Here is a 14,562-nt window from a genome sequence, read left to right on the forward strand (position 1 = left end):
CTGGCCTGGCAGGTGGTGCAAATGGCCTTTTTGGGGTTATCGGCAGAGTCTTTAAAAAACAACCAGACTCGGGAAGACTTAACAGTTGTACTGGCAACTTCCTTCTTGTTGGTGTTACGGGGAACGGTTGCCTGCCTTCTGTCTGCGGCCACCACACTGCTTCTTCCTGCATGTTGGGGTGCTCTGCCTCCCTTCCCCTGTGTGCTGCTGTCCTCGCTCTGCATGTCCTCCCGCCAGGTTGGGTCAGTTACTATATCATCCACCATGTTGTCTTCCACTTCCGCACCCTGGTCCTCCTCCTGACTTTCTGGCAATTGTGTCTCATCATCGTCCACCTCTTGTGACACTTTCCCACCGTCGCCTTCGTGTGACCGTGGCTGCTCAAATATTTGGGCATCGCTACACGCGATCTCCTCTTGCCCCGCTTCAAGTGGACCGGGCGAGAGGCCTGAATCTATAAATGGAAAAGTGAACAGCTCTTCAGAGTGTCCAAGTGTGGGATCAGTTGTCTCTGGGTACTCGGCATGGTGGGAGGAAGGAGGATCAGGGTGAGGAATATGCGGTCCAGACCCACGGCTACTGAGACTTGACCGTGTGGAAGACAGGGTGGTGGTGGTGGTGGCTAAGTGACTGGAAGCATTATCTGCTATCCAACCAACAACCTTTTGATACTGCTCTGGGTTCAATAGTGGTGTGCTGCAGTCCCCTAGAAATTGGGACAGGAAGGTCAGGCGAGAAGATGTGGGTGTTTGTTGTGGCACAATTTCGGCTTGCCTACGGCCTTGTCCTCGGCCTCTGCATGCACCATTACCATCACGTCCAGTTCCCCGTCCCTTGCCACGTGCCTTGCCCATTTTAAATGGAGGATAGTATCTTCCACGCTCACTACAAATGACTGAGTTTGGAGTGAACTTATATGTGATCCGTGTGATAGAGAAAACAGAGTTTTAAATACCTGGCCTGTAGGTAAGTAGTTTGAATGGCAAACTGCGGTGAATTGCTTCAATGACACACTAAAGGAAATTTTTAATGGAGGCTAGAAATGGCAGTATTTTCTGACAACGTATATGTGATCCGTTTGACGGAGAAAACACAGTTTTAAATAGCTGGATTTCTAGCGCTCTAATATGGAAAGGACCTTGCTGTATTCTGCAGTGCCAACAAGCAAATGGAGCAGAAAAAATGGTGTTCTCTGGATTGCTTTTTAAGCAAATAATGAGGATTAAGATCCCAAGAAAAGTATTCCTGGCCCCTGAGACCTGGGCCTTTGTATAGAAATATCTAACAGCTGCAGAAGGCAGAATTGGAATGGAGCCTCTTGTGCTATATGCACTGCAGTCTGCTATATACAGTGCCTGCCTATACACCCTGCCTGCCTGATATCTCTGCAGATGGATTAGTCCTCAGAAGAACTGTTTGTTAAGATAGATATGTGTAATGTACGGTTTTTCTCCCTACACTACCTAATACACAAGCAAATCTCTCCCTGACGCAGCAGCACCTCTCCCTACACTGTCTGATACGGAGTGACTGTGACGAGCATGGCGGCGCCAGGTCTGATATAGACCTGATGACGCTGTGCGGCCAGCCAATCACTGTAATGCCCACAACCAACATGGCTACGGCATTACAGTGCATGGCAGGTAATCCCTGGATGTTTATTGGCTCTCTAAAGAGCGCCAGACATGCAGGGAGGGGACCCGAGTTCCCACCCAAGCAACCCGGAATTACTCGGCGAGTGCCAAGCATCTCGAGCAGTGAGATGCTCGGGCGAGCACCGAGCAGTAGCGATCATGCTCGCTCATCATTAAACATAACCTTAAAGTCGTGGTCACATATGTTCCATACAGCTCAATTTACACAGACCATTTTTGGACCCCTGTTCCCAAGATTGATGGGGGTCTCAGCAGCCTGAGATCAGTTATCATATCTCTTGCCAATAGATGATAAATGTTGGTAATGCTACTGCTGTCTGATGTACAATACATTTTAGAACTACCCACCATGTCACCAAGATGCTACAGATGGAAGAGAAATGCAAAAAGTCACAGTATGTATTGTAACGTCACAATGAAAGTATTATTGTTGCTAAGAGACAGCTGAAACTACGGTCATTAATAGACAGTGGTGAAAAGTTATAAAGGAAGGACATCATTGCTGGTGACTATCCACCATGTGGCAGACACAATGTTGATTGATGGTTCACAAAATGATTTTGAGATGTTTTTATTCAACAGATATTACCATTTAAAATACAAGGCAAATTTAATACCTCATAAAGAAATCACAATATAATAATGCCTCAACAATATGCCAAAACCTGTTTGCAGTGGAAAATAGTAACAAAAGACTCATGAATAATAAATGTTTTCTACAGAAAAGAATATCCGAGTCATATGTTAAGCTGTTGAAAATTCACTTCAAATATTTCTAATGTAAAACAAACGAATGATTTGTTATTAATTATTTTAATAAAACAATGTGACTCAAAAGATGTGACGCAGAAGATCCACCAAAATCGAAAAGTGAGCACCACGGTAGAAATGCAAATTATTGCCATTCAACTTTGGTGCAGTTTTGTCATAAATGTGGTTGCAATTTGTCTTGAGGAAATTATAACAGACATTGTCTACTCTCGTGGAAAATCCCAAACCTTGTACTAAAAATGGAGCTTCAAAATGTTAAGTCTGAACCCTGATTCTAAAGCTTCAATCAGACATCCATTTTTTGACGTGAGAGAGAAACTGATCAATTTTTTTCGGTCACAGTTTCGAACGAGAGTCATCAGAGTTTGGTCCAAGTGTCATCAGTTTTTCTCTTTCGTGAAAACAAAAACAAAAAAAATCTCTATTCTTTTCCTATCTAGCAGTCAGTGAAAATCGGACCACACTTGAAGATGCAAATTCCACAAGTTGTCATTAGGCCAAGTATACAGATCTCACCACAAAGATTGTTAGACCTCAAAATGATAGTTTGATATTTGCAATAAAAGCAATGTCCAGAAGGTAGATTTCCTACAGTATTGGGTATATTAAAGGTATACTGGGTATATCAACTTCTTTAACCCCTTTCTGACGACGTCAGTAATAGTACGTAGCTGCGCCCTGGGACTTATGGACCAGCTACGTACTATTACGCGTGCGGCGATCGCGGCCGCACACAAGTGGTGCGGGGCGATCGCCACCGGGTGTCAGCTGATTGTCACAGCAGACACCCGGTGCTATGTGCAGAAGCAGTCCCTCACCGCTGCCTGCACATTAACCCCCACAATGCTGCGATCAAAGTCGATCGCAGCATTGCGGTGGCAAGGGGGGAGGTGATCGCTATACTCACCTCTCCTGCCGGCATCCCGCGGTGTCTGCGGCTGCTTCCAGATGTTGTCATGATGACCCGATGTCGTCATGACAACATCCGGGTCACCAGGAGGCAGGACGTTACTTTGGTCATGCACAGTGCATGACCAAAGTAATGTCTCCCTTGTGTGCAGCGCTGACAGGCTGCATGACATAGGGAGCTGCTGCTCTCTATGCTATACAGCCGATCAGGCTGCAAAAAGTGAAAATTCCATAGTGGGACATAGTGTAAAAGTAAAAAAAAAAAAGAAATCCCCAAAAAATAAAAATATTTTGAACCCATAATATTTACTATGAAAAAAAAAATAAACCAATAAAAGTACACATATTTGGTATCGTCGCATCCGGAACGACCTGACCTATAAAATTGTCCCACTAGTTAACCCCTTTAGTGAACACGGTAAAAAAATAAATAAAAAACAAATCAAAAAACAAAGCTTTATCATCATACCCGCAAACAAAAAATGGAATTTCGCGATCAAAAAGACGAATGTAAATAAAAATTGTACTGCTGAAAACGTCATCTTGTCCCGCAAAAAACAAGCTGCCATACAGCTCCATCATCCGAAAAATAAAAAAGTTATAGCTCTCAGAATAAAGCGATACAAAAAAATAATTTTTTCTAGAAAATAGTTTTTATTGTGTAAAAGCGCCAAAACATAAAAACTTTATAAATGTGGTACCACTGTAAACGTATTGACCCGAAGAATAAATCTGCCTTATCAATTTTACCACATGCGGAGCGGCATAAAAAAACGCCGAAAATGGTACCAATAAAAACGTCAACTTGTCCTGCAAAAAACAAGCCGTCACATGACTCTGTCGGCCAAAATATGGAAAAATTATAGCTCTCAAAATATGGTGATGCAAAAACTAGTCTTTGCAAAAAAAAAAGCGTCTTTTAGTGTGTGACAGCTGTCAATCATAAAAACCCGATATGAATCTGGCTTCGCTGTAATCGCACCGACCCGAAGAATAAAGTCGTCTAATCACTTATACCGCACGAGGAACGGTGTAAAAAAATAAACTTTAGGGTTAGGGTTGTATTAGGGTTAGGGTTGTATTAGGGTTAGGGTTGTATTAGGGTTGGGGTTAGGGTTGGCCTAGGGTTAGGGTTGTTCTAGGGTTAGGGTTGGGCTAGGGTTGGACTAGGGTTAGGGTTGGACTAGGGTTGGGCTAGGGTTAGGGTTGGGGATGGGGTTAGGATTGGGCTAGGGTTGAGGTTAGGGTTGGGCTAGTGTTGGGGTTGTATTAGGGTTGGGATGTTTTCAAAAGTAAAGAAAAAAAAATGATGACGATATGGCAACCAGTGTTGAGCGCAAGTGCTCGCTACTTGAGTTTTCATTGAGTGCTCGTGTATGCTTGAGTCTTTGCCCCATATGCTTCGCGGCCAAAAAAAACGTTAGTGTGATAGCCTGCCATGCACGAGCAATCCCCTCATGTTTTTTTTTGGGTGTCTAACCGTGAAACAGTGGGGTTTCCACTGTTTAGGCACATCAGGGGCTCTCCAAACGCAACATGGCATTTGCTAATTATTCAAGCAAATTTTTCATTCAAAAAGTCAAATGGCGCTCCTTCCCTTCCGAACCCTGCCTTGCGCCCAAGCAGTGGTTTTCCCCCACATATGGAGTATCGGCTTACACAGGAGAGACTGCACAACAAGTTGCATGGTGCAATTTCTCCTGTTACCCTTATGAAAATGCAAAACTGGTGGCTGAAAAACATTTTTGTGGGAAAAATGTGAAAATGTTATTTTCATGGCTCCATGTTATAAACTTCTGTGAAGCACCTTGGGGTTCAAGGTGCTCACCACACATCTAGATAAGTTTCCTGAGGGGTCTAGTTTCCAAAATGGTATCACTTATGGGGGGTTTCCACTGTTTAGGCACATCAGGGGCTCTCCCAACGCAACATGGCGTCCGCTAATTATTCAAGCAAATTTTACATTCAAAAAGTCAAATGGCGCTCCTTCCCTTCTGAGCCCTGCCGTGCGCCCAAACAGTGTTTTTTCCCCACGTATGGGGTATCTGCATGCTCAGGAGAATTTACACAACAAATGTTGGGGTCCATTTTTTCCTCTTACCCCTGCAAAAATAAAAAAATTGGGGTCTAAAGTAACATTTTTGTGAAAAAGTTAAATGTTAATTTTTTTCTTCCCCATTCCAAAAATTCCTGTGAAGCACGTAAAGGGTTAATAAATTTCTTGAATGTGGTTTTGAGCATCTTGAGGGGTGCAGTTTTTAGAATGGTGTCACTTTTGGGTATTTTCTGTCATAAAGACCCCTCAAAGTCACTTCAAATGTGATGTGGTCCCTAAAAAAATGGTTTTGCAAATTGTGTTGTAAAAATGAGAAATCGCTGGTCAACTTTTAACCCTTATAGCTCCCTAATAAAAAAAAAAATTTTGGTTCCAAAATTATGCTGATGTAAAGTAGACATGTGGGAAATATTATTTATTAACTATTTTGTGTGACATATCTCTCTGATTTAAGGGCATAAAAATTCAAATTTTGAAAATTGCTAAATTTTCTAAATTTTCGCCAAATTTCCATTTTTTTCACAAAAAAAAGCAAGTGATATCGAAGAAATTTTACCACTATCATGAAGTACAATATGTCACAAAAAAATAATCTCAGAATCAGCGGGATCCATTGAAGCATTACCGAGGTATTACCTCATAAAGTGACAGTGGTCAGATTTGTAAAAATTGGCCCGGTCATTAACGTGCAAACCACCCTCGGGGGTAAAGGGGTTAAAAAAACGCTTCTAATCGAATTCTCCTGCGGCCTCACCTTTGTTTACTAACTGCAAGCATGTGACTGCTATAGTGGTCATGTGTCATACTACTGGCCAGAAAAGTTTGGCATGTGACAACTATAGCCACTGATTGGCACAAACAACCAGCACGTAACTGCTACAGGTAAAGACAAGGAGGACCGTTGGAGTTTCTGCGTTGGAAGAATTGGAAGTCAGTTGTTGTCCACTACTTGAACAACAACCCCTTCTGAATCCCTATGTTCCCCCCCAGTAAAATAATAACACTTATATACTCACCTCTGGAGCAGGCACTGTTCCAGCGGTGTCGGCACTGGCTCTCCCGGGGCTCACGTGACATTGTTATGTCACACAGTCTTTGTGGTCAATCAGCACTGGCTTCACTCTCCTCTTCCACAGATATAATTGACATCCAGAGGAAGTGAGAGCTGCAGTTGCTCTCAGTTCCTACAATTGTCTTGATTTGTCCAATTGCATGAGAGTGAAGCTAGCGCTGGTTGGCAAAATGTCACGCGATCCCCGGGAGAGGCAGTGCCGACGTGGTGAGTGTGTTCTTATTTTACTGGAGGGAAACATAGGGATTCAGAAGGGTTTGTCTGAGAAGTGGCAAACCCTTTAATATTTTTGATTTGTAATACTTTTTAGTTGTTTATATGTTTTTTAAAGTTAGTTAACCCCTTTAAGTCCAGTTATAATATAAGAATACATAGCAGTCTCTAAAAATATCCTTCAAGGATTATCTCTAGGTCTCTAACCCAAGTTTAATACATAATGACAGTGGTGCATTTTTATTATGCTTGTTAGCAGCAATTTGCTCATTATCCTTCTTAAAGAGGCCCTGTCATTAGGAAATACTGTTTTCTATAAAGGGATTTCCTTGGGTTGCAACAATGTTTTAGGTAGGTGGCTTGTGTCAAAGTAGCAGCCAGATCCATTCCAGGACCCAAGGTTTCCCGGAAGAATATTGCAGAGATGTATCACTTAATCAGCTTGACTTCTTCCATTAGTGCCTTCTTGGTGCCATCTTTTTTCAGGTATGCATCCTACATGCAACTTCTGATCAGATGATGATGTCAAAGAAATTATAATTCATCACCATCAATGTCCATGTCATCACACAATGCCATCTTCTTCCATTGCTCTATGATCTAGTTTTGATACTCTTATTCCCACTGTCAGCACTTACAGCGGTGAAAAAGGGGTAATTTTTTATGCATTTTTGTGGGGGTGTTAAAAGCAGAAAAAAAGATCAATTTTTTTTTACGATCATAAATCTGCTCACTGAATTTTATGTGCGGTTACAATTAAGTAATTACGAAATGTGTATATCTTTTTCTGTTCTGTGAATGGTGACTTGATGGATAAACGATCTGTAGGAAGATCGATCTTGTGAAAGCCTACATAGGTCCACCAGGGTCTTCTCCTTCGTTATCTTGATAGTATCAAGACAGTATTAAGATAATATTAATACAATATCAAAATAACAAAACAATGGTTGGGTAACTATTATTTCAAATTATTTTTTTATATGTTATACAGACTTAATTGTGCTGTCAATCGGTGGGCGTCCTGAGATCTCACCAATCTCTCAAATCATCAATCGCTATCATAAAATCAGAGTTATGTACATAGACTTTCTATTGAGTCTATACTGTACTCTGTATGTGTTTAAAGTGATAGGTGTGGCTCCTTGAATTTCACTGATTGGCAGCATGTTTAAGTCTGTATAACATATCAAACATAACTTTAAATAATAGATGAAACTTTAAAGCAATAGGTTAATTTGGGCAGCATGGTGGCTCAGTGGTTAGCACTGTTGCTTTGCAGCGCTGGGGTCCTGGGTTCAAAACCCACCAAGGACAACATCTGTAAGGAGTTTTTATGTTCTCCCCGTGTTTGCATGGGTTTCCTCCGGGTTCTCTGGTTTCCTCCCACACTCCAAAGACATAATGATAGAGAATGTAGATTGTGAGCCCCAATGGAGACAGTGTCGGTAATGTCTGTAAAATTGTCTGAATTGTAAAGCGCTGCAGAATATTTTGGCTCTATATAAATAAAAATATTATTATTTAATTTCTGATAACATGTTGCTTCTGTGGAGGATTGTACCATGTGCCCTTGCATGTAGTGCAAATATTCGATTTTCAATAGATATGTTCCTTTCTAAACAAAAGATTATATATTCACGCAAACAATAGCACCATTGTATAATAGGGTATAAAATCTGTAACCCCTTTACATTTTATTGCAGCATATTTTGCAAACCTGGTAGGAAAGTCCAGAATAAAGCACAGGGTGATACCTCCAGCCGTCAGTGGAAACCCGGAGTTTGAGAGAACCTTCAGAGCACAGTATGTAATTGGTATTAATCGAGAAGCATGTATTTCAGATGACTTATTATTAGTTTATCCGCTTTGCTTCTATGTGAGGCTAGGTTCACTTCTGTATTGAAGGCTCCATTATCCTGTACTATTAATCCAGCAAAATGAAGTAATCCATGACAGAGCCTGACAGACCCCATTATAATCTATGAGGGCTGGAGAACGTTGTTTTTTCCATCATGTGAGAGATCAATTTCTGAAGTGAATTTCAATTTTTTGGTCTTATAATGGAACAGAAAAACAGAATTTAAACTGCAGATGTGAACCTGGCCTAAAGCTGGCCACGCAACGCTCACCATACTGACCGCTAGCTCTCCCGACTCCACCACATACAGGGGTCCTGAGAGCAACACGTGACTCCAAGCCACAGGCTGGGAAATCATGGCATTCAACATGCAAAACCCAAATTGGAGGATCAGTTAAGATCCACTGATGAAATTCTGTGCCTGGTACTTGTTCTATAATGTACTGGAAGTGGAGAAGTTTTGGTGGAAGTGCGAAAAAAAAATTTATTTTGTGAAGCTCCAGGGCCCTAATGCATAATCTCCAATGTGGTTCCCAATTCTTTAATAGATCTGATCTTCCAATATGAGCTATTGGGATCTTTTGGGGCCCCTTAGGTTCCAGGGCCCTGCATCCACTATAGTTATGCCCCTAATTGTGTGGATAATTGGTACACTGCATGTGACTAGCTTTAATACAGGACATACAGTATAATACTCAGTGATCCTTTACTGTATACAGGGTATAGGTCATACTTTATGATTGGACAGCAGTATACAGTGCCTTGAAATGTATTCATACCGCATGAACTTTTACACATTACACCCACAAACCTAAATGTATTTCATTAGGCTTCTATGTGATATATACCAACACAATGTAGCAAGTATTTGTCAAGTGTAAAGGAAATTATACATGGTTTTCTAATTATTTTAAAAATATAAATTTGAAAATTGTGATGTGCATTTGTATTCAGCCCCCTGTAATTTAATATTTCTAAATAAAATCTTGTGTGACTAATTGCCTCCAGAAGTCACATAACTAGTAAATTGAGTCCACCGATGTGTAATTTATTCTCAGTCTAACTACAGCTGTTCTGTGAATACCTCAAAGGTTTGTTTGCAAATCATTACAGGTCAAAAAGCATCATGAAAACCAAGGAACACAACAGACAGGTCAGGGATAAAGTTGTGGAGAAGAGTAAAGCAGGGTTAGGTTATAAAAAAAAAATAGCCAACGTTCTGAACATCTCATGAAGCACTTGTTCAATCCATCATCCAAAAATGGAAGAAGGATGCCACAACTGCAAACCTGTCAAGACATGGCCATCCACCTTAACTGACATCCCAAGCAAGCAGAGCACTAATTGGAGAAGCAGCCAAGAGGCCCATGGTCAATCTGGAGAAGCTGCAGAAATCCACAGCTCAGGTGGGAGAATCTGTCAAAAGACACTATGCCAGATGAAGAAAAAAAGCAACATAGTGCCACCCTGCTCAATAACAGGACCTCCCTTTTGTTCCTCCTATGGAAAACAGTATTCTAATAAGTAAACTACATTACAGCCGGAATAATGTCCCCTAATTGGCCCCTACAGTAATAATGTCACCCACTTGCTACCATAAACTAATAATGTATGTTCCTCATTTTGGCCTCCATACAGCAATTCACCTGAACCTGACCCTTTTAATTAATAATGTCCCCCATTCTGGGACCCTATGTTGCTCTATCCTGGGCCCCTATGTTCCCCATCCTAGCCCCTGTGTCCTCCATTCATGGACCCCATGTTCCCTCATCTTGGTCCCTATGTCCCTTGACCTGGCCCCTATTTCCCTTGTCCTGGCCCCTATGTCCCTTGTCCTGACCCCTATGTTTCTTGTCCTGACCCCTATGTTTCTTGTCCTGACCCCTATGTCCCTTGCCCTGGCCGCAATTCAATGGTTTAGATCAAAGCATATTCTGTGTTTGAATGGCCCAGTCACAGTCCAGACCTAAATCCCATTGAGAATCTGTGGCAAGACTTGAAAATTCCTGTTCACAGACACCTCCATCCAATCTCGCTGAGCTAGAGCTAGTTTTCAAAGAAGATTGGGCAAAGATTTCAGTCTCTAGATGTGCAAAGCTGGAGAGACATACCCCAAAAGATTTACAGCAGTAATTACAGCAAAACATGGTCCTACAAAATATTGACTTAGGGGGGCTGAATACAAATGCACATCACAATTTTCAGTTTATGTTTTTTTAAATATTTAGAAAATCAAGTATCATTTCCTTTACACTGCAAAATATTTAGATTTGAGAGTCCTCAGTGGTTGATACCTTTTAATGGCTAACTGAAAAGATGGTAACAAGTTGCAAGCTTTCGAGACTACTCAGGCCATGTCATCAGGCTAGTATAACACAAAATCTGAAGAGTCACATATTTATACACAATAGGAAACAGAAATAATGCAATAGATCAGACAGGTGATGTAAGATTGTATGGCCTTTCTCTCCTGGGCACTGAGGTTGGATGCTTGTCTCCAACATCAGTGCCCAGGAGAAAAAGGCCATATAATCTTTGAAAACCAACAAAGAAATCATCATTATTGACAAAGGTGGTGCAATAGTGATGATGAACACATCAGACTATATGTAGGAAGCAAACAGACAACTGATGGACACAAGATACTACAAAAAATTGGAGTCTGATCCTACACAGGACTATTACAAGGAACTAAACAAGTTGGTATCTTGTCTGCCTGATGAATCCATAAGAGCCGATGACCTGATACCAGAGAGTCCAAGAATAGGGACATTCTATATGCTTCTGTGGCGCCCCTGAGGGTTCAGTCGCCACAGAGGTACTGCACCTCACCCAGAGGTGTGGTGTCTCCCTTCTTTCAGGTAAGGCGGGAGTGCTGCACGGAACCCCAAACACCTGCATCCAACACTACACTGCTCCAGGCCAGCTGGAGGGGCAACATGCATAGTGCAGCTGCTGAGCCCTGACCCTGGCTGGAGTGGGGGGAACCCAAAGGTAGGGGGAACCAGTAGTGGGTGTGGGTGGAGGAAGTAGTTAGAGGGAGCACTTTGGTAGGAGTATATAATAGGGAAGCCATCTTACGGTGGCAGTCGAGTTCTAGGGAGCAGTTCAGAAGAACAGCTCGGGACAGTTCAGAAGCACAGTCCGGGAGCAGAGTCTCATTAGGAGATCTGCTCCACAAGAAGGGCCAAGTCAGGAGGCCCAGGAGGGGAGCAACGAGTAGGCTCCGTTCTAGAAAGAATCCCAGGGGGTACGGTGCGTGCAGGACGGCACCCGTACGCCCCGCATCTGTCAGAAGACAGAGGGATCGCTGCCGCATTCTAGTCCCCTGAGGGTCAAGCAAGTCTGTGTAACTCCGACGGACAGGAGGGGCTTCAGAGTACCCGAACAGGACTGAGGGTGGGCAGCGCAGAGCAGGAGGGAGAAGGACCTAGTGTGAAGACGGTCAAAATAGGAACACAAGAAAGTGGGGTTCTGCCAGGTATCCCCAAGCTGCCTGAGGAAGGATTGATCCCCTGCCTGGTGAACGCAGCTCGACGCGGGAGGCCTGCACCTGTACAGTGCACCTGTGGACTGTCTGAAGAGTTGTGAGTAAAACCTTGGATGACTGAACGGTACTGCCTCCGTCCATTCTTTCATCGGCGCCATTGTTCCCTCACTGCATTACAACGCCCAGCGCAACCACCACTCCATCTTACACTGCCCTGAGGCCTGCTCCACCTGTGGGGAGCCGTTCCATCACAAACTGCCCTAACATCTGCCTCAGAGGACTGTTGCAGCGCTGGTGATCCTCACCAGACACCAAAGGTGGCGTCACGAACTTTCCAAATCCCCTATATAATCCCCCCCTTGCACTGACTGCCCTGGGTCACGGACCGGGCCAGCCACCGTGATATCCCCGCAAGCAGCCAGAGGCCCGGCTGCCGAGTACCCCACGGCCCTGGGGGCGCGTCACTTCCCAAAATCCACAAATCTGAAAATCCAGGAAGACCAATTATTTCATGTGTGGGCACTCTTACTGAGCAAGTTTCTGGATGGATAGAGTGTATTCTTAAACCACTGGTAAAGATTACACCCAACTACTTTCAGGACACGACGGACCTACTGAATAAACTAGCAGGAATAGGTCCTCTACCAGAAGGAACCATCCTGGCCACCATGGATGTGGAATCTTTGTACTCTAATATTCCACACCAGGATGGATTAAATGCCTGTAAAATCTTCATGGAAAATACAGGAATTGATGCTGATTCTGTGGTGAAACTTACAAAATTCATCCTCATCCACAATTACTTTGAATTTGATAACAACATATATCTACAGGAGACTGATACAGCGATGGGAAGTAAAATGGCTCCACAGTACGCAAATCTTTTCATGGCCAAGCTTGAAAGTGACTTTTTGTCCTCATGTCCCATCAGGCCTCTGGCCTACTATCGTTACATTGACGATATTTTAATCATCTGGACGGAGTCTGAGCAACAGCTGAAGACGTTCCATGAACACTTTAATCAATTTCATCTCACCATCAACCTAACACTCAACTACTCCTGTACTGAAATTAACTTTTTGGACACCATCATCAAGCTACAGAACAATGAAATGGAGACATACTTGTATCGGAAGCCAATCAACCATCCAACATACCTTAAATGGGACCGTTTCCATCCAAAACACATAAAAAACTCTATTGTCTACAGCCAAGCCATCAGATACAATCGGATATGTTCCAACAATATGGATAGAGACAAACACCTTGGTGGCTTCAGAAAGACCTTTTTGAATCAGGGCTACCATCCAAAAACAATTGAGAACCAGATTACAAGAGCCACCAGAATATCAAGGAATCATATCCTGCATTACAAAACTAAATAAGAAAGCAACCTCTAAAGTGACTCTAGTAGTCACCTACAATCCAAACCTGGAAGCGCTAAGGAGAGCTGCATGGAAACTACAACCTTTACTACAAAAAGATGCCAATTACAATCCATATTTCCAGAACCCCCAATTCTGTGTTTCAGCCAGCCCCCAAATCTAAGAAGCATCATTGTTAGAAGCTCCCTGTCATCTCCACCAGCTACAGGTACCTTTCCCTGCAACCAGAAAAAATGTAAAACCTGTCCGTTTATAATGACCACAGACAAGATAAAGATCCCCAATTCACATCAGGACTACAAGATCCCAGGTACTTTCAGCTGTATCACATCTAATGTATTGTACTTAATTATATGTACCAAATGTCCAGCTGGGGGTCTGTATGTAGGGGAGACAGGGCAAAAACTTAGGACAAGGATGAATCATCATCGCCACACAATAAAAGAAAAAAGAACAGATCTACCTGTGGCCAAGCAATTTTGTTTCCCTGATCACATCATCAGACATGAAATTATTGGTATTAAAAGGTAATTTCAAATCTCAGAGAAACTGAACAGTTTGGGAATATAAACTCATGGTGACCTTTAATGCAAGAAAATAACAATGGAGAACAAGACCTCATAAATAATGAGGGACATACCACTAAATACCAATTGAGCAAAGAGAAATAGACCATAAGTGTTTCAAAGAACCCCAGGGTACAATATAGTTAAGAGACAAGGTGATGATTAAAAACGAAGTATTTTATTAAACACATTTAATATATTTAAAAAGACACACATTGTATGATTCCATATATTATCAGACATAATATGGGCAGGTGAGGCAACAGAGGGTAGATAGAGACACAGTCCAACCAAAAACAATCAATTGATCACAGCAAAAGGTGTGTAGGTCAAGTCACAATGATAAAAATCATATGCCCCAAACAAAGGTCAATGTAAATAATCAATCAAAAAGTCAAATCCTACAACACACAATAATGCAAGTATCACATGAGTAAGGCTGGATAAGGCATACTTAGTAACAGGTGAGAGATAACCAACAGTGTCAGGGGAAGCCCCAACTATACAATATATTATAATATATTGTATATATTAACTATATTGTACCCTGGGGTTCTTTGAAACACTTATGGTCTATTTCTCTTTGC

The 14,562-nt window shown here is 42.3% G+C and overlaps 1 protein-coding gene across 1 annotated transcript in view; it reads left to right on the plus strand.

Moving 5' to 3' along the window:
• Positions 1-14,562, plus strand: part of MGST2 (microsomal glutathione S-transferase 2) — a 47,764-nt gene that overhangs the window by 27,598 nt on the left and 5,604 nt on the right. The window contains exon 2 of the mRNA XM_073655835.1: positions 8,380-8,479. Within this exon, the coding sequence (XP_073511936.1) occupies positions 8,380-8,479 (100 nt within the window). The remainder of the gene's footprint in view (positions 1-8,379; positions 8,480-14,562) is intronic.

Source organism: Phyllobates terribilis, unplaced genomic scaffold (assembly GCF_046119375.1).
Source record: "Phyllobates terribilis strain yellow unplaced genomic scaffold, ASM4611937v1 Scaffold_1__5_contigs__length_1240528914, whole genome shotgun sequence".
Lineage (NCBI taxonomy): Eukaryota > Metazoa > Chordata > Amphibia > Anura > Dendrobatidae > Phyllobates > Phyllobates terribilis.